This window comes from Mycteria americana, chromosome 3 (genome assembly GCF_035582795.1).
Source record: "Mycteria americana isolate JAX WOST 10 ecotype Jacksonville Zoo and Gardens chromosome 3, USCA_MyAme_1.0, whole genome shotgun sequence".
NCBI classification, from domain to species: Eukaryota; Metazoa; Chordata; class Aves; order Ciconiiformes; family Ciconiidae; genus Mycteria; species Mycteria americana.
In genome coordinates this window covers 51,140,566-51,167,649 of record NC_134367.1, presented here as the reverse complement: position 1 = coordinate 51,167,649, position 27,084 = coordinate 51,140,566, and the positions used below count along the sequence as shown (strand labels likewise).

At 44.4% G+C, this 27,084-nt stretch overlaps 1 protein-coding gene across 2 annotated transcripts in view; it reads right to left on the bottom strand.

Moving 5' to 3' along the window:
• The window catches only part of SOBP (sine oculis binding protein homolog), a 116,854-nt gene extending 91,178 nt beyond the window's left edge, over positions 1–25,676 (bottom strand). For both annotated transcript variants that reach the window (XM_075498493.1, XM_075498492.1), the window contains exons 1-4: positions 25,242–25,676; positions 15,838–15,976; positions 13,795–13,980; positions 1,127–1,278 (exon numbers count right to left, since the gene is read on the bottom strand). In XM_075498493.1, the coding sequence (XP_075354608.1) occupies positions 1,127–1,278; positions 13,795–13,980; positions 15,838–15,976; positions 25,242–25,337 (573 nt within the window). In that variant the 5' untranslated portion in view covers positions 25,338–25,676. The remainder of the gene's footprint in view (positions 1–1,126; positions 1,279–13,794; positions 13,981–15,837; positions 15,977–25,241) is intronic.
• Between the last annotated feature and the right edge of the window lie 1,408 nt (positions 25,677–27,084).

The window sequence follows — 27,084 nt, the reverse complement described above, 5'->3', positions numbered from 1 at the left end:
TCAGGCATTTTTTTCCTTTTTTTTTTTTTTTTATCTTTTTTGGCAGGGTGATGTGACCCAAATTTATAAAGGAGGGTAATTTGCTATAACATTGCATCTTGAATCTAGGATCCATATGTACTTATTTGTTATTACCACAGATGTAAAAGGCCAGATTTAGAGACCTGAATTCAGTTTGAACTTGACAGGCTTTGAACATTCTGTAGCATGAGGGGAAATGGCATCATTTAGAAAACCAAAATGTAAAGGGTTTTATGAATAATAAACATTTCTAAGACAATAAAGGCTACCCAAAGACTCACACTATTAAGCACCAAAAGGACATAGCTACTTTTTCAACAACTAAAAATGCTGGAGCATTCCTTCGTTATTTTTCTTTAAATGACATATCGCACATTCTGCTGCACAAAACCAGCTGCTGAAGTAACCTAGAGGGCATTTTCAGGCACTGTACTTCAGTGATTACAGCAATTTTTGAAGACATTCAATATTAGGATTGCATTCTAATTTTAGACAGAGTTAAATTTAAATTGAGTAGGAGGGATTTTCACGCTACTCTAGATGTTCTAACATTGCTTGCCCCAACCCGAAAACTGTAGAGTGTCTGAATTTTGCAGCAATGATAATTTATTAGTAATGATATGCTTTAAAAGAATGAAACTAGAGCTCACTAGCAGCAGTGGGAAGATGTCCGCTATCGTGATGGATGCAGACTCAGGCCCTAAAAGCATTTACCCACTGGCCATGATCCCAACGCCATGGGACTTAGTGACACTGTCATGCGCAACCCTCCTCTACTCTATTTCCATGATACCTCCTCTTAGTTGGGTATATGTAGCAAGTATCTCGAGACTCTAAGGCCAAATTGGGACTCTTATTTTAATGCTTATTAGTATTTAAATTCCCTGACTCTCACAAAACCCAAGCATCGAGCTGAAGGAAACTGAAAGAAACAAGGTTAGTAATGGGCTGACAGTCCAACAGACGAAACAGATGGAAAGTGGAAGGACTAGGTGAAACAGAGAAAACAAAAGAAAAGAGCTTCTATTAGATGCTAAATGAGACCCAGGCTGGGGCTGATTAAAGCTATGTCTATGTAGGTTACATCTTTCCTTATTTCTCTTACCTTGTTTCTCTTGAAATATGCTCTTCGGCAAGCTGCAAAGCACTTCTCGCTGCAGAAGCATTTCACTTCACTTCCCATACTCAGGGAATAGCGCTTGATTCCAACTTTCTGGCACCAGGCACACATTATTTGTACATTTGACACATCATCTTCTACAACAAAAATATAAGAACAATGTTTACATGAGATGCAAACACCTTCCTCAGACATCTGCACACTTACTCTTAGATACAACCAGCACCGGCTCATCTTATTTCTAACTTCCTCACTGTCTGAGAGCAGAACTGTGCATGCCTGTGATCACCAGCTTCATCCTCAAGCAGCCGGTGACCTGTGCCAGCCAAGGCTTGGCAGATTGGCAAAGTTTCTAAGATGGCTGGAAAAGATTATTAGCTTAAAAAATGGTGCATTGCTGAAAAGCTCTGGAAGTCTCGAGAGCTTTTTAGCATGTTTAAGAGTGCACAACTCTTTATTAAACGAGTAACCAAGACTAGAGGCTTAATGAGTATTGCTGCTTTGTTCTTGTTACTCACAGTCTGTTGTAGTGAGCCCCTGAGATGTTCTGCTCAGCAAGCTGGTGATAAAACGCACCCGGAAGGTACTGCACCAAGGCGGGTCTCTAACGAGAGCCCTCTTCTAAATAGGAAGGAACATGAAATACCCCTTTTCCGCATTGTTTTGAAATAACGAGTAGCGTCCAAAATGGGGAGCTTTTGTGTGAATATAGTAGTCACAGAAACACAGACTCCAGTAGAAGGAAGATGCAGCACTGTGGTAGTCTCCTGGTTACTTTCCCATCATTATGCTCATCGGTCAAATTTGAATTCAGGTAGAGTTCCCGAGCCTCTTTTGAGCTCTTCTCTAATGTGTGTTACAAACGTGGCATGTATGCCTTCTGCCATGTAAAAAAACCCCAGGGCTTATTACTAAAGTGCTAGCACTATCCTTGGGTGGTCATCATTCCCACCCCAGCTTCACAGATGGGGCCAGTGAACAGTTAAGCCTCCTAAACAGATCGAGACAGTAAGTTAGCAGGAATCTTTCTGATGTAAAACTCGGAATTCTTATGTCCAGTCTATGATAGAGTGTGACCTTTCAGTTACAGACAGCAGCCATTGCCTAACTTCTGGAAAAAAAAAAAATCCCCGAAGACTAATTGTTAAAGCAGTTCCTGGTCCATGAGCTGTGGAGAATTCATAGCTCAGAGAGTCTGTCATGCAGCCATCCCATTTCCCTATAAAGGATTTGTTTTTGAAGCTATGCTGTCATCGTTCTGTAAAATTATTGGCAAACTAATTTTTAGCAGAGTGATTTGGCTCCTTTCCCCGGCTATCATAACTCAGAACTACGTGCTGCATTTTATTCACCTTAACGGAATAAATATTGCCAGTTTAATAACTTTTTTCCGTCCACAAATTGTGTTATGATTTATAGCTACAAATAAAATTGTACAATGTAAAATAATGACCTTTTAGTTTTAATCAGACTGTCTACCTTTAAACCTATATTTAAGGCTAAGTTATAACATAGATTTGTGTTTAATGTATTTTATCACTTACCCTTTAGAGTGGGATTTGCCAATATTATAAATGCTTCCATATACTGAACATCAAGGGAAATCAAAACAATTTGGCCAAAATAATCACTAGCCATCTATAGGGTCAAGAAGCCTGCCCTTGAGCTGGCTGTAGTCTCAACGGGCACACGGGAGTGCAGGGTGCCGTCACAGTGGCGTGGCACGGTGTCGTCGCGGCTTTCTCTCCGGACCAGTCTTGGCCAGGATGCTAACTACTCCAGCACAGCCCAAGAGCTCTTCCCCCAAGTTTTATCCTGAGCCATTTGAAGTACTAAGCTTTTACAAAGGTGCCCTATTCAGCTACTTTTGCACCATAATAAACCAATTCCTTACAGGCTGAACTTGCGTCTTTGGATGTATCAGGACAACAGAAGATCCTGTGAACCAAAGGAAACAGACGGCAACCTCTTGTTTCAGATATTCTCCTACTGATAAAAAGTATTTTATCTCTGGAAAATAGAAGATCTACCAGTGATACCTTTCTAATAGCCTTAATTTCTGGTGAGAGTAACTGTCATAAATGGAAAAAGAAAATTACAGAGCTGAAAGTTCACTGGCAAAGTAGGTGCTGGAGCTGAACCTGCTTCTTTTTGAAGGAGGTTGGCTCATCTGGGACACAGTTTTTAAGGAGAAGCACAGAGCTCCACCACTGGGATTCACAGGGGCTTTCATGTGTGACTTTGTAGGGGGAGCACCTCAGCTATCGTTCAACTCCTGTTCACTGACACACGTGAACTGTCTCCCATGGGTGATCAGAAAGACCACACAACTGTCCTTTTTCAATTACACGGCATCCCAGCAGCAGCAACAGCTGTTTACATGGAAAAGCCGCATTACACGCTTCTCTGCAGGAGGTTATGCAGGACAGTAAGGCTCAATCCACCTCCTTCTGCCAAAGACCTCCTCTAAGATAGATCGAGGAGAGAGGAGAGAGGAGAGAGGAGAGAGGAGAGAGGAGAGGAGAGAGGAGAGGAGAGAGGAGAGAAGAGAGGAGAGGAGAGAGGAGAGGAGAGAGGAGAGGAGAGAGGAGAGGAGAGAGGAGAGGAGAGAGGAGAGGAGAGGAGAGAGAAGAGAGGAGAGGAGAGAGGAGAGAGGAGAGAGGAGAGAGGAGAGAGGAGAGAGGAGAGAGGAGAGAGGAGAGAGGAGAGAGGAGAGAGGAGAGAGGAGAGGAGAGGAGAGGAGAGGAGAGGAGAGGAGAGGAGAGGAGAGGAGAGGAGAGGAGAGGAGAGGAGAGGAGAGGAGAGGAGAGGAGAGGCACCTACTCTGTCAAGTTGTTGTCTTCCCATGCCCTGACCAGCAGAACTTCACCACCACCTCACGGGGAATCCTTTGAAGCAGCATTGCTTCACTTGTGGTCCATGGATCTGACAGTCAACAAAACAGCAGAAAACGGTCTACAAACTACTACTTCCAGCCACTTTCTGCACTTCCAGGAAGAGACAGCTGATATCCAGGAGGCATCATCAATATTAATCAAAACGTTCATCATTTTGAAAGAAGGAAGGGAGAAAGGCAGGGAAAGAGTCTGCCTAAATACAAAGAACTTCAGTTATTTCTCTCTTCTACTCCCTTCTTGCCCCAGTCATCAAAGAATGGTCACATACAATAGAATCCTTTTCATAGTAACAGTAATAATAAAACTAGATGCCTCTTCCATTTAAGAGACTCAGGAACACTGCTACAAAAGGATTAGCTGAGTAAAGCAGCCAGGAAAGAGCAGTACTTCAGAAGGGGGTTCGGAGCATGCGCTTCCTGGAACAGTACACTAAAATATGGCACTTTTTAAGCCATCTTTGCTCCCTCAGGTGTAGGTTTGCCCAAGCCAATTTTGGATGCAACTCTAACTTCTTGTAATGCAGTTCATCAGGTGAAAAAAGAAAACATCCAGTATCACATTCCCTGTGGACCATCAACAAGAGTCCTGTACAGCCCAGTGGGAGGAAGACTTGCTCTAAAATCAAATCCTTTCTTTCAGCTTCAAGTGAAGCTAAGAACGGCAGAGAAAAGGACCCGTTCTTGGTACCTGGGATAGGTACAGAGCCATGCCCTATGGTCTGTGGGTGTGGATGACAGCTGGGGACAATGATAAAGGTCCAAACCTGATCCCGTGCTTTCCTTCTTGACACTGGCTGCAGTAGAAGTATGAGCGGACGTTGTGAAAATAACTAATAGGGATGTTTCGTTCCAGTGCATTAAGCTTAGTGACCGAAGAAGAGGACTGCAACATTAATGGAAAAGTAATAGTCCATGTATTTCTACCATTACAATCCACAGCAGCGGGAAGCAATAACTTAAACTCAAAACATTAAGACTGTGTGAAATAAGAAAAGCCAAAGCCTCGTGATTTAATGGCTGTCTTTTGCTAAACACAAACTGGAATAATCTGAAACCAGAAGTTCGTATCTTCCATTCAAGATAAAATTCCTCTCACTTTTTCACAGACCTTTGTTTCGTAAGGCCAAATTCTTTAAAAATCACTTTACCAGACTATCGCCCTTCTTTCAGGAAAAGGTATCAAATCCCCATCCCTAGAGCACTCAGCAAGAAGACCTTCCTGCGACGAGAACACAGGGAAGCAGGGAATTTCGAATCCAGTAGTTCGAGACTGCTTATCTGCCTTGAATCTTTATTGTAATCTTTTTCTGATTAGGTCTGCACTAAGAAAGCTTCTCCACAATAATTACATCCATATACTACATCGGCAACGATCTGCCTTGCTCACAGACAAACTTTCGCTGGTAGTCTAGCTTAGCATATCTGCTTGAGTAACGTGAGCTCATCCTGACAGCATGCCGATGTCCATCATGTGAGCTCTCGCTGGAGCAGCTCTTCTGATGAAGATCATTCACCATCACTTTCAGGACTCACATAGCTAGGCTGACACATGTTTGTAAAGTATGAAAATAACATTTGCAAGTCCTGGTACAGATCATTTTGAAGTGAAAGAACATATTTTTTAACAACTGTATTTTTTTCTCCATCTGGGCTTGCAACTTTATGACCTCCTCTTGCAACGTGCTTAGCATCTTCTTGGATCTGTCACGCTTATGACAGGTAGCGTGGGCACTCGTGCAGGTGAGACAAAGAGGAGCTGGCACAGAGAAAACTGAATAGTAACAGGAGAGTTTTCAGCAGAACATCCATACTGCTGTCTTCTATAATTACACCACGTAATGGAAAGACATAGTCCTTCCACATACAGTACAAGATCTGAATTTCCAGCCTCTGCTTTTCTGAGTTCTCAACTCTTCACAGGGAGAGCTATTGTGGGAGTTCCAGTACTGTGTTTTTCTGCCCCAGGTTGTGTCATTACAGGTGGAAGAAGTGCTCCCTGCACCTGCTGCACAGATACTGTTCAGATACATCTCCTTGTGGTTTTTAGCCTGTGTATTTTTCATAATGAACAATGCAATAAACACGGAGTGTTTGCAGTGTTAAATCATGTTCCCAAAGGGAGTAGTTTGTATAACAAGATAAAATTATCACATTATAATAACTAAATATGCATCAGTCTAAAGCATGCTTCAATTAATCATCAAAAGTTTGCACCGCCTCTTTAGGTCTTAATTAAGCAGAATGTTTGGTATTTTTTTTCCTTTGAAACCAGTGTGAAGGAGCTGCAGAAAATTGTTCCTCTTAAACCCAATGAGCAGCAGTTTACACTAATCGATCTTATATGGAGCCATAATTTGGAGAGGTGGGGGGAAGAGAAGGAAGGCAATGAGTACAATAGAGTAAATCCATCATGTACAGCTCTGTCCCTTTATCTAAGCAAACCAGCATGGCCCACAGTGTTTAGCAGGATGATCCTAATATCCCTACAATTCTGGAGTTAAATCCTGATCAGTTTACTAACTTTTAGGCCGCAGCATTCTACTAATACCGTTTTGAACTAACTGATATGTATTTTCAATTTTAACTCCAGTTTCCAGAATTTGGGAGAAACTAAATGCAGCTACAGCTCTAATCCTGCAGATTATGGTGATCCATGGGCAGGTACTCCAAAACCTTACTTTCCACATTTCCTTGCAAGAAATTCAGCAGGAGATACTCAACTCTTCTGGCAAAAAGAAAATATCACTCCTGAAGGTGCCCAACCGCAGTACCGAAGAAGTCCTGTCGTGCAGAAGGAAGACCTGGAGGGCACAGGGTTTGGGACTGACATCTCAAAGGGTACGTCCCCTGGACTGAGTGAGCCTGTGTGAAACCTGTACCTTGGCTGTGGTTGTATCTGCGATCTGATACAGAACATATTTTGGCACCCCATCCCTCTTCAGCATCTTCCCACCGCCCATCTCTTCTCGGCATGAGTTTCCTTCCACCACAGCTATCAGAAGCCATGTCTCCCCACTACTGCTTTCTTCTGTTTTCCTCTCTTTTTCTCTTTGCTGCGTCCCACCCCCTCACACAGGCAGTTTGGATCCCAGTTTTTTTGGGGGGAGCTAGAATAGCCCTTGAACCCCATGCTGGGAACTGCACTCAATCCACTGGCATACACCTTTAAGTATTTTAGCTGCTTTCACTACTACTTTTTAATGAAAAGCTGCAAAACTTCCTTTTTAAAGACATTAGAGCTTAACTTGACTCTAGCATCTGCAGCATTAACAATAAGGGCTCACTGTTTCCACTGGGACCTGCCAGGATTTCAGAATGGTTAATTCTGAGTTACTCGCCTGCCACTCCTGAAACCCCAGCTTGCCATTGAAGAAAACCAAGTCGCATGTATTCAGATTTTTCATCCCCAAGCAGTTCCTGAGGTTGATTATCCCAAGCAAGGCAGAAGCAACATTACAGTCATTTTTCTTACATCCAAGATGCTTTATCTGATTAATCTCAAACTAAAAAACGAACAAACAAAACTCCTGAGACATTGTTGCAGATCCCCTTGTGATAGCACTTAAGTGCTGATCCTCTAAATAGATGGGGTGTGTGACAAACTTAAGGTACAAAAAGTACCTTGGAAAAAGTAATTACGAGAGGAAGATTAAAAAATAGGGCTGACAATAGAAAGCTTGCTGCAACCATCGCTATGGAAATACCTCAGGGGCTCTACAATGCGTTTCCTTTTAAGGACCAGTCTCTTGAAGTTCACTACTCTGCCAATAAAGCAAAGTGTCCCAGCTCCTTTTAAAAAATCATTTTGGGGAACCACGGCTTGCCTACGTTTTCTATGCATGAGTTGAGGCACATTCTCATGCATAGTTCAGTAAGGACTGAATGCACAACACAAATAAAAGCTGGCATTTAGGCAGGTTTTAAACATGCAAACAAAAAAGCACCTATTTCAGCTAATAGGGGGGGAACTCCCTGTGTATTTTGAATATATGCTATTAAAGCACACACGTGGACTTTGTGATTTTCTTTTTAGCACAAAGGAAACACTTGGCCCTCCACAGAGAGCAAAAGACATCAACAGCGGGCTAGATGGGGCAGGCATCCTGGCAACCATTGGCATTTTAAAACCCAGGCACTAATAACCCTACGATCAGTGTAAATTAGATGATGTTTCAAACTGAAAACAAGAGAAAGAATTTGAAGAGTAGTGACTATAGGATTTGTTGCGGTGGTCTTTATTAGAGAGCTAAACCTGCACTTAGAGAAATTGTAATGCGTTCAGCAACTGGAATAAGATTCAGAAAATACTGAAGCGGGATCCAGAGCGTAGTAAAATGAAAGTCTCCTCAATATATAGACTTAATTAGATCTGATAATATGGTCTTTATTTAAGGAAAACTGCCACTGGGTTCTGCCTGGAATCAGACTTCTTCGTAATGCAGTCATAGAACCAATTCCTCGGTGAATTTAGACAGATGATCTTGGAATTCATTTTTACTGCCCTGCTAACTACCATTTAAAACATCTTTTATGCTCCCAGATTCCTCCAATACAATTTAAATATTGAGAACGGTTACAGCAGGCAGTTTCAGCCTGTCCGTAGGGCAGAGACTCTGCCTAATCCCACATGTTGCACCAAGTTACTCGTGCACTTATATTTACAAAAAAATCCCGTAAACTTTAATTCTAAAGTTATGTTAAGCTATAACACAGAAAATGACTCGTTCCTTTCTATAAAATACCTAATTACTCGCTTTAGTATTTGAATATGACATTTCCTTGCCAGCTTAGGTCACGGGCCTATTTTACAAGGTAGTCAGCACTGGAAATGCTTCTGCTCCTCCTTCAAGACATTTTGCCTCACCAGATACAGTTTCTCCAGCCCGTTCCTCCTTCACTTTCACGAGTTTCTGATAACTTTTGGTACAACCCCAATCATTATCATTTGGAAATCACTGAACCAAATGTTATATAGAGACACTGATCTGCGGGTTGGAGGATTTAAATCCCATTTCTTTTCCCAAATGTACTCATTATCTTGTGAAAACCCTGGGAGGGAGCGTTATTTTTCCCTTGTACTTCTTTCCCCTGTGGAAAGCTCAGTCAGCTGCACGGTATCGTACTCTCTGCCTCCCCTTCCACCGCATCCCTTGACAGGGATCTCCCCTCGCAGCACAGCACGGCAGGGAGCCGGTTCTTGTTTGGGATGCTTAGAACAACAGATGCACTCTGCGCATCGCTTGGACGCAGAAGGAGGCAGGAAAGGGAAGGGGTTTGCTCAAAGGCTAGACCAAATGACCAAAGTCTAGCCTTTGACCCATGCTCAGAGGCTAGACCAACCAGCCGTTGTACCTCACCTACCGAGGCACTGCTGTGGGGATCACAAGAGAAAGTAAACCAAAGCGCACTCTTAAAAAAACTGGGAAACTGAGACACCATAGCCTCCAGCAGGTGCCAGGGGAAGGAGGCAGCATGTTCTTGCCTGTATTGAAAGAATTTTTTGCATTCTTCTTTGACTAGTCTTGATTTTAGCCTTCCTTCATCCCATGTAACAACAGCCGTCCAAACTTGTCTGAGCGAAAGGGCAGAGTCACCCTAAGCGCCCTCTCAGATTTATTCTATCACTGAGGGCTGCAGAATAACAGTTAGGAAGTCTGCACGCTGCATACTACAGCCATATACCCTGCATAACTGTGGCGGGATTTTTATTTCTAGATCGTTCCTGGCTATTGCACTTCTGTTCCTTGCTATTTCTATGTAATTTTTTAATTGAAAAAAAAAAAAAAAAAAACTTTCTTCACATTGCTGTGTAGAAAATAATAATCTTCTAACACCAAGCAGAACTAATCTTAGTATCAGTTTGTTGCAATGGGTTGTACTCAAGACTAACCTGAGTATCACTCAGAACCTGCTGCCGGCACTGAACGTAGCTTGCTGGGCAAGAAGGACGGTTATCAGCCACAAGGAGACTGCTACACCAGCTCTCTGGAGGCTGCACTGACTTCTTATTTGCTTCCAGGTGCAGGTGGGATGGCTGATGTTGACTGATAAAGTCCCATTTGATTTGGGCGCTGCCTGAGTGTGGTCTATCTGCCTGGTGGTACAGATCAGCGGAGTGGTCTTGCAAATAGTCTCCAGATCTGAGTAACTGGCACCCTTCTTGTAGAGGCTTCCCATGACTGGATTTAGCATCCTCCACTGACGTGCCGTAACCTGAGTCTGTAGACGGTCAGTGCACCACATAGGGCCCATGCATTTAACTCAGCCTTTTTCGGGTGTAATTCTGGGGTACAGCAAGGAGAGAGTGCTTTTATTGGAGCTGTTTATAGTTGGTCAGATAGCAGTCTAATGTTTTCCAGGACTGTATAAGCAAATTTTTACCTAATATTTCATTTGACTGAAACAGAAAGCTGAACAGCTTGGAGATAAAATTTTAGTCAGACTGCTCAAAATTACTTGGTTTTCAAAAGAAAAAAAACACTTTACTGTAAAATAAGCATGAGGGCAAAAATGGTAATTTTGTTAACTGTTCAAGGTTTTAGCCTGTTCAAACAAAATATGAATGGGCACTGTTCAAAGTTTTCCAGCAAGCTCAAGGAAGACCTAATCTGCTGAAATCTTCAGTGACTGCTTCCTAGACATAGTTCAGGATCAGTACTCCTTCCTCCTCCTTCTCGAGCTGGTAGCTGTTTCCTGATACCAAGAATCATATCTGCCTCCCTGGAAATCCTGTTTCCCTTGGCTTCCTGACTCTGTCTTCCCCCAGTGCTTTTTCTACCTCTGCAATTGCTACATCAGTGCACATTGCAGAGTATCCTTCCTATTTCTCCCTTCAGGCTTCTGGGAGCATCCCCCGTGCTCTGCTCTTTCTCTTCTCCCTCTTATCTGTATAGAATCTTATTTGCAAAAATTATTCAACTAATAATTCATTGTGACTGTTTCTTGGATCTGCTTATCCTCTCCAGACCATTGCTCTCCTGTCCAAATGAATACCTCAGCCTGTCTCTGCCACTTCTTTACTGGTGCTGACCCTTCAGTTCAAGATCAATACGGCAAGAATTAAAGTCGTAATAATTTCTCCCTGAGTGCTCACTCCATATGATTTGCTCAATAACGGTGGACCGCACCATCATCTTTCCTGTCCTTCAGGTTCATGATTTAGATATCATTTTCATCTGTGGGCACTCTCTTTTGAGCTATATTTAAATCTTGTAGATTTTTCTCCTGTACAATACCTAAAAGCTTTCCCCATCCATCCACAAAGTCTGGACTCATCCCGATTCTCAGCATTTCAGTCACTACAGTGCATCACTACCTGGTTTTCTCTCTGGCCTGTAATGTAACCTTGTCCTACACATGTCCACTCAAAATGTGCTGCAAAGATCCCTTTGTCTGCCCAGCATTTTAACCTTGAAGCTTTCTCTTGGACTCTTTCTGCCTCTCCCTCCTGTCCCTTTTCTTCATTTATTAACTCAAACAAAAGTAAGCTGCTTCTGTTCTCGTGGCAGGTCAGTCATAGCCTGTCTCTCCCCCATGTTGAAAATGCTGACTTCCAGCTGTAGCAATTAATGATGTGAGTCTTTCTCATTTGCCTGCTCAACCCAGAGAAGCACCTTTGTGCTGTTTCCAAAGTCGTCCCCTGTGCTTGCGAGGGGCTCCGAGAAAACACCCCCAGAGTTACTCTTGTCTGGCTTTGTATCACTCTGAAGTTTTCTGCTTTGATGTAGTGCCCACAAAATGGTGTCAAAGTGCAGTGCCAAGACCACTGCCTTGCACGCTGGCTCTCCTGGCTCCTTTGTACTCCCTTTTCTACTTGTATTCACCAGTTGTTTCTTGCCAGGCTCTTTGGGGTGATCATGACTAGGGCACCTACGCCCTAAGATAAAACAAAACAATTACTACCGATGCTTATTGCAAATCCCACAAAGGTTGTGGTTCTCCTCCCCCTCCGGTCCTCCCAAACTTTGCTCTCTAAAACAAAGGTGAGATAAATATGCTCATCTGCTCAGAAGTCATGGTAATCTAGCGCTCATTGCTGATCATGGGATAAAGTCAGAGGAGGTAGAGATTACGCGTTCATATCCCCTATGCAAGTAAAACAATTATATTCATTATGAATTAATGAATTAAAAACCTAAAGCTGGAAAATACTTATGAAAAGCCTTCTCTGCATGTTACCCTTAGCGGTACATTTGAACACGGGATCACACGTGGTAGGTGGACGGGCAAAGAACAGAAGGCAGTTGACTTGGCCACGGTTCCCCTGCATCCACTTAACTACTGTTGCAGTAATTTGTTTTTCTACTTCATAGTTCCATCTCCTCCTGCTTGTTTGATGTCATAAAAATCCAGCAACTGTGGCAGTTTGCACAATGCATGTTATAGCCTTGTGTTCGTGTACCACAAATTCAGCATTCTGGATTCATTCATGACTCAGATTGGAGGAGAAAATAGCTTGGGATGGCACAAGCCCTTGATTAAAGCTTCAGGGCCAAATCAACAACAGCTGAGGATCCAGCCCATATGGCCTGAGATCTTTAGCTGTGTAAAGGCTGCAGGAATGGGCCCAAATAGCTTTGGTAATTAGCAAATATCGTATAAAATAGATGAAAAGTCTTTGGCAGGGAATGCATATTGAGTAACATTCGAAAATTATTCATCACATATTAGTATACTTCTTTAGAGATAAAACTCAATGGCATGAAAATAACTTGGGAGGGGCAACTGTAGTCTATCACATGACTGTCAACAGGCAAACGCTTTCCTGGACCGATCGGTATTTTACAGTTACCTTTAGTCAATGCAACGAAGGGCAGAGGTGACCATCTAACACCTGGGACCTGATCCTACAAGCTGTTCTGCCTCTGCAGAAGCATCCTCACACCTGGTGGGGACTCTTTAGCCAAGCTGCCTCCCTGTGTGCGGAGGGCTACCATTCTTGGGTAGGTATTGCAGGTCACCCTGTACTCCTCAGTGCCTCGGTCACCCAAGAGCACCCAGAACGACACCCAGGGACGTCCATGGAAGCAGGACTGAGCCTGCTCCTAGCTAAATTCACCAATTATTGCACTGTGTACAGCAGTAAACAATAACACAGCAATTAATCACCCGGGTGTAGCCGTAAGAGTTACTTTCACAGATTATGGTAAGCAGCATGCAGTGTGGAATAAATCATTTTTCATGCAAACTCTGAGGAATGGCATGTTATAAAATCACTCCTGATAAAAATCTAATGAAAATGTAAAACATCTCAGTGCAGTCTCCTGGGTAGAGTCAAGATCATATTAAACCCTCAAGAGAAAACGGTCAGGGATTTCAATGAGAATCAAGAGACAGTTTTCCCAGGATGAGCTTGTTAACCTGATATAAAGACATGATATTGATTTGATGGCTTTGCCGCTTTCGCTGTTTCCTTCGCAGAGCCTATTTTTAATTTAATCATCTTCCATTAATTTATTTAAAGGCTTTATTCATCAGAACAAAATCTTTTTTTTTCTAAAAGCAGATATTGTTGAAGTGCTGAGAGTCTAATCCAGCACGCAGGGTGTCACAAGCAGCACAAGTCTGTTGTCATTGCATTTGCAGAAGTTTTTCAAGAATACTAACAAATAAAGTCACTCTACCACTCCGTTGTAAAGTTCCCTGCGACTGGTTTTTAAACATTTTGAAATCAGTCCTCTTACTAAGATGCCATAATCTAGCAATCTCGGGATGTGTCAATGACAGTAACCATTTTTAAATGTTCATTAGGATTTACCTGCTGGTGGCTTTATGAAAGGTGGTGGAATTAATGGGACAATAATAGGTACATTCCCATGATCCTTCGACCCTGCTGGTGAGTCTGAAAGTCCATTTCCTGTGGCAAGCCCTGGGTAGCTTGGGTTTATATTGTACGGTGAAATAACACTGTCCTCAGGTAATTTTGGTTTTGGCAAGGAATTTTCTGTAAAACACAAAGAACACGTTGTACAGTATGACAAATATATTTCTTAAATGCCCCTGCATACTTTCAACAATCTGTTCATTAAATTACCCTAATACAAGAAGAGTGCACAAACCCCCCGATATTTTCTCTTTTAAAAAATGGATACTTTCCAGCATTCTTCAGAAATGCTTCATTTTTTTAAATCAAACTCACACTTCCTTTTTTTCAAAAGGTGGTATTATTTTGTCATGCATATCCTTAGTACGCCCGATTTAATCAACGACACCCTATTCCTGTCCTTTACTTCTACTGTTTGCATGGTGATTCACACTCAGTGTACTGTGACTTCACCAATGCAAGAAGCATAAACTGAAAAGTAAAAGAATTCCTAATTCTCTGTCAATAATATGAGTAGTAGTAATGGAAAAGATTTAAAGAAAGGAACAAAATATTGAAATTATACCAAAGCGTGCATGAAATGATGACAGTTATTATTCTAATTCTTTAATCCCAAATCACCTCAGGATTCTTATTTGTAGGACTTTCTCTAATGCACCTCAGTTAACTATGGGGCAGGGCTTAATTCTTATTATTCCCTCTCCTCCCATCTCTCAGAAAAAGAAGCACACTTTTTTCCCCTCCTATAGACTGCATACACCAAAAATTTCTACCTGTCACAGGTATTCGACATCTTTGGTACATAAAACATACAATTTGTATCATGTGTCTATAAAAAAAGTACGTCACAAATTTCATCAGGCATAGACCAGAGCCACAAATCATTCAATAAAAGATCCATTTATTAAAACATAAATAAATGAATCACATTACTACACAGGAACACGTTTCTTCAAAGGTGGCTTAACGACATTGCATTTTCAATGAAAAATAAATATTGATCACCAATGTCACTACGGAACTAACAAGCTGCAAACGTTCAATTTTAACACGATTAGGTTGTTTCACCTTACCTCTAATTTTTCCACCTTTTTTTTAGCCATCTCTCCTTCAGAACTGGTCTCTCTGGTATCAGTACTCACTGCAGCACTCACTGAATACAGTGCTGCTGCTGCTGGCCATCAGAAAGAAAACCCAAACGCTGCTGGCCACAAACGCAGTGAAAAGTGGCAGTCCAAGAGCATAAAAGCTGCTGCAATTTCCTCTCTTTACCTCACCTTTGAGGAACTCTTGTTGGATAAGTCAAGCTGCAGCAATTTCCTACTCCTCTCTTCACTCTGATGACAAGTCCCTCCCCATCCCTGGCGACTGAGGAGTCAGAAGGCAGCAACCGAACGGCTGAACAAACAGAGTGGATCCCATCCTTCACATTTTGAATCACGAAGATCCAGCACTGTCCCAAACAAATTCCATCCCTGGAGAATTTCTAGAGCACTTGCAGAAGACAGCATAGTACAAACACGGATGAGGAGCCTTTTGTGAACATTCACGTTCGTTCCTACACGCGTTGTGAATATTCCAGCTCAAAATCTTTCAGCATTTTAAAAAGCCATAGGCCAAAAAGCCTTAGTTTTGAAAGCAAAAGGGTTCCTTAAAGCCACACTGCTAAGAAAGTGCTCTCCCTCTTCTTTCCAGTTGTGAGCAATTTATTGGTACCACAGGTACATGACTTTCAACTGACTCACAAAAGGTATTATTTGTAAAGATATATTAGTAAGTGCCTACTAACAGCAATTTTGTTAAGTGACTTCCCTCGTACTCTATTGGCTTCCTCGTACTAGAAGGCGCGTTCCAATATTTTTATGTAAACCAACAACGAAGCAAGCAGCAGAACACGCTTCCCAATCCACGCCCATTCAGACAGGTTGAGATGTTAATCCTTCTTTGCATGAACACAGAAACATGAAGTCTCATTACCTTTGAGAACAGAAATGTGCTGGCGGCTTTCCCCGTCTGCCGAGTAGTTCCTGAATTCAATATCTTCTCCATCTTTCAATTCAACCTTATCATAACCATACCAGCCAAGGAGCTCATTCATAGTGTTTTCTGCGAAGTTCTGAAAGAGAAAAATTACCTACTTATTTATGTAATCAATAACCATTTGGAAGGAAGGGAGGACTGCATAAATCGAACCGTATCTGTGCGACACGGGGAAGTGTCAGGTTTGGCCCACCTCCTCAAAGACTAATGTTCGTTTCATAAGTCAAGTGCATAAAGTGTAATGCATTTAAATCTCCAACTGGCACATGTAATTATGACAGAGACTCATACATCTGTAATTTAAAGAAAATGAAAAGGAGAGTTATTTATGACTTTTGCTCTGGCATTCAATGTCAGAAATATTTTAACATACATTCGTCACACAAACTTGTCTGTGTTGCCATAAAATATTTAAGACTGCAGCAAGAGAATAACAGAAAACCAGGATTTTTTTCAAACAGCAGTTAATCAATTTTACTGCGCTACAGTCTTTTCAGCTGGAGCAGGTCACTGACACAATTACAGTTCCTTGAGGTGCCCATGAACCAAATCAAATAAAATCACAGCGAAGACGTTTTTCCTCAGACTTATAAGCCCTTGCACAGTCAAACCACTTAAAAACCCTTCACCATGAAAGCATTTTACCATAATGTTTCATACAAACATTTCTTATATTTGTTTAAGAAAACCTTTCTCAGTTTTGCCATATTCATTTTCAAACTGATTTGCAAGCAGCCGTGTGGTTACATTTTATGTTCTGTATGGAAATGCAAAATATGGAACATGACCGTCATAACTCTCAAATTCTATTAAAAACACGTCCTCTAGGTCATGTGGCAAAAATATTTCTGTAGAAAACACTCATTACCGGGCCAGGAGATTTAGTGGAGTAAGTTAAGAAATCTGCAGCCAGGCAACAAAGCTTTCTGAAACCAAATAGTGCCATGGAGCTCTACGGCTTACGGATTTAGGAAACTACCAAAGGAAACCAGCTAATGAATTACTGCGACGGCAAAGATCAGTTTAAAGTAATATGACAACTATAAAATGAAATGAAAAAGCCACACACAAGGCCTTTCTATTTAGTCTCCGCATTTTTTTTATTACCAACCTTTTAAAACAAATTCCAAACTTCATTTTCCTGTAAGATCTTGACATCTAAAATAATGCTCCTGATAAGCACCGTCTCCCGGGACTCTGGCTACCAGCAAAGGAATAAGGAGAATACGACACCAATTCAAAACAAATGGTACGTGTCAAATTTGCAGGTTGCTAGATTTTGTCTAGTAACCGCTCTAGCTTAATTTTTGAGTGGGAGCAAGTCTAATGATAGAACACAGCAATTCTCTAGTCATTTAAATAAATAAATAAAATTAATCAGATGATAATCGCCTCTGAATTCAAAGCTACAGCAGGCACTCTGCCCCAGAACGTCGGAGCGCTGCACTGCTCCTGGCTCATCCATCACACCAGATTGCATAGGTGTTCCTGTCACTCAAGGAGCACCGTAAAGCAGCTACAAGCAATAAACACAAGCAATTTGTACTCTTCCAGGAGCATCATCTGTGCAATTGGGCTACGAACACACACTTCAGGAAAAGAAAAACCAAAACAAAAACCCACAGCAGACCCCTGGAGCATCAATTTCCTTCTGTTTTTTCCCCCCCTTTTCGTTTTCACTTGACCTCCTGCTGAAGTCTTGATTCCGTGGCTGTCCTGTGCAGCCCCGAATTGCCGGAAAACACCGCATCGTTCCACCTCTACCTCCAGTGTCAGCATTGTAAGTACGACAGCCCATTACGTCTGAACTACGTCACGACTACGGTTTGCAACAACGAGCACGATGCAGCGCAATGTGGCTAACACCTACAATCACGTCTAAAATATATATGTAAACCCTTATTTGAATGATGCGGTGTTGCAAGTGTTTTAAATACTAGCAAAAATGGGAAATTTTTCTAAAGTTTTTTTTGTTTGGCTTTTAGCTTTTTAGAAAACTTCTCTCTCAGAGCTGAAAGTCCCAATGCACTAACCCTGTCTGTATCCCATGGGAACCCAACAACGAAATGACCTGGAGACAGGGAGTGAAACCTCGCCACTGCAGCTCACCCAGAACGACCTGAAGGGTCACTGAATGGAGGCCCGAAGGCAAGCTCTGCCAGCTTCCCTTGCTTTGCTGAATTTCAACTATGGAGACACAGCCCTAGAGACTAATCTAGCAAGGTAGAGACCAATTGACAAAGTCTTCCTGACTTAAACCCCATGCAACCAAATTAATTGAGTAGCTCTAAATTTGCCTCCTGTGGACGTTTTGTGTTTTATTTGCACTGTTGATCAACTCGGGCAATGAAGTAATTTCTAATTACTTTTCAAGGAATATGTAAGCAAGGCTGTATATATGTTTATTTCTTCCTGAAAATTCATACATGTATATGTCTCTTCAGAATCTAGTCAAAGTGATGGTTGGGTTTGTAACGGCACAAAGTTTAAGTACCTTTCAAGTCTCATTTTTACTGTCCACAATGAGTGATGCACAAAAATGAACACTCATAATGACAAAAAATACATTTCATTTTTATTTTACCCATCATAGAGACTTGACTCTTAAAAAAAAAAATCACTGGGGTCTTTTCCTACTAACTTCAATGAAAGTACAATGAGGTCGCATATTAGCAGTAACAAAAGTAAGCACCTTTTTAACACTGTGATTTCTCAACACGGATGCTTGGATAAAAAAAAAAATTAAGCCATTCTCCTTCATAATTTATTTCACCTATTACAATGATGCTGATCACTCTTAATACTATTCTCTCAGTGGCTAACAGCCAGGGCTTCATTACACAGCACTTTATACACAGCAAACCAAGAGGACGATCCCATCCTTAGCAAGCTGGTAGTCAAAGCTGAGAAATGTTTTCTTCCACGCTAACTCTCTTGCATCAATGGGCATCCACAGAACTAAGACATCACTCTCCCTCAGACTCCTGACTACAATACCCATTTGCAGCAATGTCCAACATCCTGTCAGTTGAGATGACGGTCACACAGGTCATGTCCTTGCTGAAGCCACTGCCCTGAAGCTGACCACTATTATTTCATTGTTTCCATGTATCCTCCCTTCTTCCATTTCAATGGTAGGCCCAATCTACGTGGATTCAAGATACGGTAACAAGATGGGATTTGTAAGGACCAGTGTGGTGGCAATAGTCAATTTTTCTCTGTGTGAATGCGGGGGGGGGGGGCAAAAAAGCCCAGTTCTTGATGAAGGTAAGGAAAGGAAGCAAGCAAATTAATACACAACCTGTACATGCAGAGCAGAACCTCACTGAAAGATGCACAAGCTTCAAAAGCTTAGTGAAAGGAAGGGTGATGATTGTAACTATGGTGCTTGAGAAAAGCAAGAATGTGGGACCCGAGGTTGGAGCAGGAGAACAGAAGCAGCAGTGATGAAGCAGGCTAGACAGGAACCCGCTGAACCGAGAGATGATGGACCTGCCAAAGCCCAGGGAGAAGGAGATGCGAAGACGAGTGTGGATGACCAGATGTAGGATGTGCAAGCAGCTGCAATTCCAAGCTTTTGCAGGAACGGGACAGCGAAGGCACTGCGCTAGTCCATGCCTGCTTTCAGACTCATTCCCCAAGAGGATGTGGAGGGTCTGCAGGATGGAGGCTGCGACCCCAACCCCACAGCCCTGCCAGAGGGCTGGGATGATGTGAAATACCAGCGCGCCAGGGAGAACCTCGCCCACCATCAGTAAAATCCCAAGTCAGCAATCCCACTGCTAAGCTGGGACCCTTGAGCCCAGAGCAAATCCCACTGAACCCAAAGGGAGCCCTGCAGGGGTCTGTGGATTTCATCGCAAAATTACAGCACGGAAGCTAACTTCGCCCTGCCGGGGAGGCAATGCTCGGTCCCCTGCAGGGAAACCCAGAGACCAAGCCCCGGTGCCGCTCACAGCGTGGGCCAGCGTCAGAGCTGAGAAGACGAGCACAGAAATCCTGCCCCGCGTCCTTCTGTGCTCACACCGCCATGCCGCGCTCGGCCTCTTGTGCATGCACCAAGCAGCCAGGCTCCCGAGGCTGCGGTGGAAACACCGATAACCGCTTCAGCTGCCAGCACACCCAGGCAGTCGGTTAACATCCCACCGGAGCCAAATCTCCTGGGCTCCTCTAGCTGACAGCGCGCCATCGCAGCTGCCTAGCTGCCAGGGCATTCACTACGGCTGCAGCACAACCAGCTCATCCCTGCCAAAGAAACTGGCCCAAAAATGCTCCGGTGGCCCCAGTCACGCAACGCCACCAAAGCCCTCCCTTCCTAATAGACGGCAATTCTTTTTTTGCCCCCTGCTAAGTCCCGAACCACTTATCACCACTGCGGGGCAATGTGTAATTTGCATGTTTTAACTGTATGATTTCTCTATTCTTGTACTATACAGAAATATCCTCCCTCCTGGAAGAGCCAGGATAACTAACTATTATGCTCATTGGTATTTTGACTTGAATTTGCTTCCTATTCACGGGAAAGATGAAGAAGAGTGTGTTGACTCGCCAGACTGTGGGTTCTCTCCTTTGTGAGACTGACTTATACGCTAGGCAGTAAAAATATAATCACATTTATTCCCGCTTTAGGATTCATTTCATCGTAACAGTACACCTACAGCTTGATTTTTACATTGCAATGCATCATTTTCCCAAATCTTCGCTAATTAATACATTCTGAAGCTAAGCCATGCTTCCCTTTCCATCTTAGACCTCTTGCCTTTCCTCCTCTATGAACCTTATTCACAGGGGGCAAGGCCTGGATTCACCGAACGAGGCCTGGCAAACACGGAGGCAGGAAACACAGGGGAGAATGAGTCTGTCAGACTCATTTTCTTCTAGGTTTTACTGCTGAATGTTTATTTCAGATCTGGGAGGAAGCACAGTGGCTCCATTCCATTTCCTTGCCTGCATAACCCACTCGGTGCAGAGCCCCACAAATCCACTTTTCACTTTCACTGCACCGAGGAAATAAAAATGTTTCCATAGTCACAAGACGAACTTGCTTTTTTTCTTTTTTTTACCAGCCCTCACTTTCTTTGCTTATTTATGTTGTCGCCATATTGAATTTTATGATTAGACCTTTATGCTATCAGAAGGCAAAATTTCTTGATCCTTTAATTTCTTGTGTCCTCCCACGGACACGTTTGGTTCTGTAACACCCACTCTGTTTGGGGAAGCACTATTTCTGCGGCGCGCAGGCAGGTGAGGCTCCCTGTGCGGACAACGCAACTCCCTTTTGCAGCCATCCCACAAAACTCCTTCCACGCAGACTCCGCAAAAAAACCCTCCACCTCGGTCTCCTGAAGTAGCACAACTGATAAAGTCTGTCTGCTTTTCCACTTTCCCAAAGACATTTTTTGCTTTTCAGGGGAGAAGGGAGGAGTTTCCTTGGAATCTTCTGAGCGCTCCGAGCGATCTGGCTCGCTCCAGGCGCAGCGCTGCTACGCCTGCTTCACCGCTTTCCTCCTTCTGACAGTAGTACTTTTAAATGCCAAACGGGGAATATTAAAACACTAAACTGAAAGATCTTCTGATGAGTTTACTATTAAACTATAACAGATGGGGCTGTCTTAAGCTCTAGGCATCAGGAACGAAGCCCAATTTTAGATACAAATTAGTTATTGAGAATATTTATAGATGGTAAACTCCTTGGGCACATGGAGCAGCCCTGTGAAATTACAGCGCAAATCAACCGCTCGCCTTTCAACTGCCAGAGACAGGCGGATACATTGCCGTGTTCGTTCAGGAGAACTTCCCGTGCAATCCAGTACTGGATGAAACTTCCTTTCACAACACCGCGGAGCACCCAGGAGCAGCCCTGCTGCCTGGCAGCGGGATGGCAAATGGAAGGAAGCTGAGGAGGGATGGATGGGGAAGCCATCACCGAGCCTGGATGAGTGCTTTCATCAATTAAACCGTAAAAAATATTTTAGTCTTAAAATAGTATCGGGTTCCCTGATTACGATAGCTTTGGATCTATTAGGTGTTCTGTTATTCACCAGCGAGTGAGAAATGGCACTGCACTGAATGAGGTGAACAATGCTACCTCTGGAAATAAAAATGGGAAGTATCATCTGAAGGAGGAAGGGGGACAAAAGAAAAAAATAACTAGAAAAAAGAAAGAGAGGCTGTGAAGGTCACAGCGAAACAAAACAGCTCCTCCTGAATATATTTTTCATTGAAATGTAATATCAGAAAGCTGTGCAGAGTCATGTACTTTTTGCACACAACATTGTATCAAATTAAAATTTCTTATAACCGTCATGTACGTTAGGTTAGCGATAACAAAAATGTAACTTAATCTCTGGCATAAGGAAAGAGCGAGCAACCTCAATATCCACCCAGTCATGTTAAAACTGAGCTGTGACACTACTGTTGGAAGACACCAAACCAAGCAGCTAGATGTTGTGATCCTTCTCGAGTAAATATCTGACTGTATCAAACAGCAAATCTTGAAGGAAGTCTCTGTGATGAGGTAATTTTATTGCTCATTCATAGTGCCCTGCATTTGCCGTACTTAAAATAGACACTTGTACCAATGGCCTTTTTATTACCCGAAGGGTGGGGGGGGTGGGGGGGAAATCACATATACACCAGTCCTTTTTCTTTCTGCTAGCAAAGGGAGGCAATTCGATCCAACGTGGGCTGAAACCTGAGTAGGTCACTGTACACCATGATAAAATTCCCTAATCCCTGAGCCAAATTTCCCTGAGGGGGCCCTCCTACTTCTCCTTCACTTTCCAAGCTGACTTTTCCATTCCCTCTCTCGTCTTTTCCTCCCCTTCATCTCTTTCATTTCCCCTACCTTAAAGCCTTGATATCTGATCTGCTGCTGATACTCGGGTTACAGTTTTTACAGCTTAGGCTGTCTATTGCTGTATACATTCCTTTCTTTCTGCTCTGCCGTGATTACTTACCAGAGCTTATTTTACACTGGTCCAGATGAAAGCAGTTCAGATGAAGGGAAACAGTCAGCCTGTTTGAACATTACAGATATGAACCTACACAAGGGCACATTGTGTTCCCTCTGTCATTTTGCTGCAAACATTTTGCACAGTGTAGCCAATTTGTTACATTATTGTATGCCTCGGGTTTATGAGGAACAACTAGACATCTTGATTCATCAGTAAAGTAAAAGAGTAAACGATCGCCACAGGATTTTAACTTTCTCAACAAGTCAAAAATTCAAACCACTTTTTTTTTTTTCCCTCCCCCTTCTCTTTCCCTTTCTTGGATGATAGCAGCCAACTGTCCTACTAAAAATGCAGTCTCCCAGCACAGCATATATAGCGTAGTTTACATTGAAAGCTGGCCTGTGTTTTGTGAAAGGTTCTGCCATCAGCTACCTCACTCTCGACCAGAAATCACATCGGTTCAAAATGCCGTTTCTACCCGCCTTTAATTTTTAAGTCAGCTGAAATCTTGAGGTTTCTAACCTTAAGCAGCTACCCGTGATTAAAAAAGAGAAACTCTCTACACGAAGGCTAACGCCAGTGCTTAATATCAAAGCATTAGTTTAAAATTGTGTAATTTTTCTCCTTCACACAATGTTGTTTTTGTTTCTTCCTCACCCTTTCAGACAAACATCTGTTATACTGTAGAAGAACAACTATCTCCCAAACCGCTGAGTGTGCCTGCAGCCAAAGTAAACAAAACAAACCCAGAGGATCCAGCACAGTCAGCCTTTATATCCAGCCAGGATAACATTTCACATGTTTTGATTAAAATTAGCTAATTTGTAATTCTAGAACCTATGAAACTTAAAAGCTGCAATCCATATAGATCGCATTAGGCGATGCTCTAAGGGGCCAATGCCCTATACTACAGACCTCCGCAGTCCTCCAAACTATGTGGGATTACCATGAGCAATGACTCTTACTCTCCGGTGCCTGCACAGAGCCCTCTCCGAAAATAGGATGTGTCATATATCTCGTAAAGAATAATACCGCTCCTCGGGACTTGAAACTAGTACGGTTTGTTTCCAAAGAGATGCACCGACGCGTTCGTTCCCCTAATACTACTCTTGTCCACATTTCCAGTTGATGTTGCACGCAGAACTGTGTACACGCTCATTATGCAGGCAGCAGGAGCAAGAACGCCTGCCTTAGGCAGGAAAGGGCACCTAACCGAAATCAGTGGCGTGCAACAGAGGGGAGAGGGGAGGGGATTGTGCATTCCCGTTTAATTTTACATGGGGAGATCAACGCTCCGGAAAGCAAAGGTATTTTCAGTAGGCATCATGCATACTTATATCCTCGCCTATATAGCATACATACTACGCGAATGTGTGACATTTTCCAGGCAGTCCTCCGCTTACAATCAGCCTTTTAATAAATGACATATTCAAATTAAATGTCAGCAGCTTTATCTCATAACCAGACTATGCCGTTTTAGTCACTTTATCTGTGCATTAAACAACAACAAGTTCAGCTGAAGTCTCCCAATACGTTGTTCCCAACTTTGGGGAATTAAGAGACGTAAAACAAACAGACGCGGAACAGACATGGAAAACAGGCGCAAAAAATAGAACCGCTCAAGCCTGGAGCAGCGACCTAATGATAAAAGAAGTCCCGAAGTCACGTTTTTCTGCGACCGCAGCCCTCCTAACATCTGGAGCGGCCGCCTCAAGCGCTACCTCCAGAGCACAGCTGGGTTGGCACCGCTTCCTATCAGGCAGGACAGCCCTCCGGAGGGTAAATACACCCTGCCATCGCAAGCAGCCCTCGGACAGCCGCCCTTCAGCAGCACCCCTGCCGCTGCGATGAACTGCGAAGCGGAGCAGGTAAAGCAGAGAGGCAGGCGAGAGGGAGAAGGAGAGAACAGGGGTCTCCGCGCCGAAGTGCGGGAATGATGCGCGGCTCAGACCGTAACATTTCGCTTTGACAATTTAATTACACAGTTGCAGCTGGCTACTGAAAAAGGAGAGAAATACGGTGTTTAAAAGAGGTCCCTTTCTTCCCTAACTTTGGGGCTTCCCAGCTACCTGAGGGGATGGCTAAAGAAAGGAAAAAAAAAAAGGAAAAAAAAAAAAAGGGCTCATCGCCGGCACCCAAGGAGCTTAAAAGCCCAAGGAGGGAGAGTTATTTTTAAAAAATAAATAAATCAAAGCTGGTCAATGAACAGGATTTGCAGCCTGTGAATTCGTCTCTGTTTTCAGCCCAGGAGGCGGAGTTGAGACACATTCAGTGCATCCTACAAAAAAAAAAAAATGACAAGAGATCCTTTCTTATTTCATTTCCATGCACGGAGGCGGGGGGGCGGGGGGGACCCCCGCTCCCTTCCCCATCACAGGCGCCTACCTTCATCTCCTCGTTGATCTCCCGCTTCACCGGGTGAGCCGGCTTCCTGCTCCTTTTATTTTCGGGAGGTCTCCCTTCTTTCTCCATTTCTGCCATTTTTTGCGCCTACTTGGTGGTGGAGATGAAATGGCTGCTGGTGCTCTGGGGGGGCCGGGAGGGGCGCGGGGGGGCGGCGGCGGCGGCTCTCAGTGGTGGCAGGCGGCGCCGCGGAGGGCCCGGGGGGAGCGCGGCGGCGGCGGCGGCGGCGGCGGCGGGCGGGCGGGGGGCGCGGGCGGGCAGGGGCGCGGGTGCCCCGGCGAGTCAGCCATCTTCTGCCTCGCCGCCGGCCTGCATGGGAGCGGCGCGGCGCGGCGCGGCGGGGCGGCGGGGCGGGCGGGCGAGAGGCAGCGCGGAGCGAGCCGGCCCCGCGCCTGCTGTGGCGCTGCTGGCGGGCTGCCGCGGAGGGGGCGGCGGAGGGAAGGGGGAGGCCGGCCTCGGCCCGCCGGCGGGCGGGGCTTGCCGGCACCGAATCGGCCGCCGCTGCCCGCCATGGGAGCCGGCGGGGGGGCGCCGCGCCGAGCACCGGGCGGAGAGGGGCGGGGGGGAGGGGGCGGCGCGCCCCCGCCCACAGCCGGCACGGCGGGGGGGTGGGGGGCCGTGTGCCCCCCACGCACACGCGGGGGCTCGGCCCGGCCTGCCCCCAGCGCCGGGGAGCCGCCGCCGGGCCCCCCTGCGTGGCCGGCCCGGCCCCCCGCGCTCCCCCCGGCGCCCGTCCCGCCCCGTCCCGTCCCGTCCCGTCCCGTCCCCGCCGCAGTCAGACGGGGCTGTCCGCCGCGCCGAGCGTTGGTTGCTCCTGTTTTTCCCTTCATCTGCGCCTGGGAGGTGAGGATGAATGGTTTGGTGGGACGCGCTTCAGCGGCGAGGTGCTGGGTTACGGTACACGCCGTGGGGGATACACTGATTATTTCTGGGTTGCGCTTTCCCGCTCCCTGGCAGTCCCTAATTACCCGAGACAATACAGTACAGTACGGGGGTGTCCATTGTTCCATTAGTCAAAATTGTAATTGTACGGGGTTTCTCGTTATGACTGCGGTACACCTTAAAATTATACATTTTGGGGGAAAAAAACCCCGCAGTCGAAAGATAAACGGCGTTCCGTGTGGGTATGAGTAGGCTCCCCATAAAAATCTCTGTTTAGCCTGTCAAAGATAAGTTCGTTTTGCGTGCAACAATGTCTAATTTACATTCTCTGTTTCTGAAGCTTAAATCGCTGACATTTTTCAGTATGAAAAGTTGAGCACAACTCCTTTGCTCGTTTCGTGACTAAAATGAGCCTTGCTTGCCTGCTTCAGATGGCAGAGTGACTAGAGACACGGAGCGCATTTTCCCCTGTGGCACTGAAAATAGGAAGAAACTGGGATTTTGCATGGTCTTAGCTGTTAGAGCAGCGAGCATCGAAAGGTGAGAGAGCAACCAGACCTCAGTCTGTAAAATCCTAGAGCCCATCCGCAGCGCTAAGGTCACGGCCGTTGTGAAGCGAAGGTGCTGCCACTCCCCTCGCTGCCTGAAAGAATCAGGCAGATGTTGGAAAAAAACAGATCTGATCGTTCGTTTTCGCAGAGCGGCAGGACCCCGCAGAGACCCTCGAGAAGGCTCTGCCGGCACCGAAGGAGCTGCGGGAGTCAGCTGCAGAGAGGGTCGTGCCGTGGGCTCGGTCCCTTCTGCGCACCCCAGGAACGCAAGGTCTGGCCTCAGACTCACCAGCAGCAAGCATGAGAAAGAACCAAGATTTGTTTTTTTCTTGCCTGCAGTATTTTAAAATACAGTGAGTTCTGAAACTTGGGGAAACTAATTTGTGACTCCA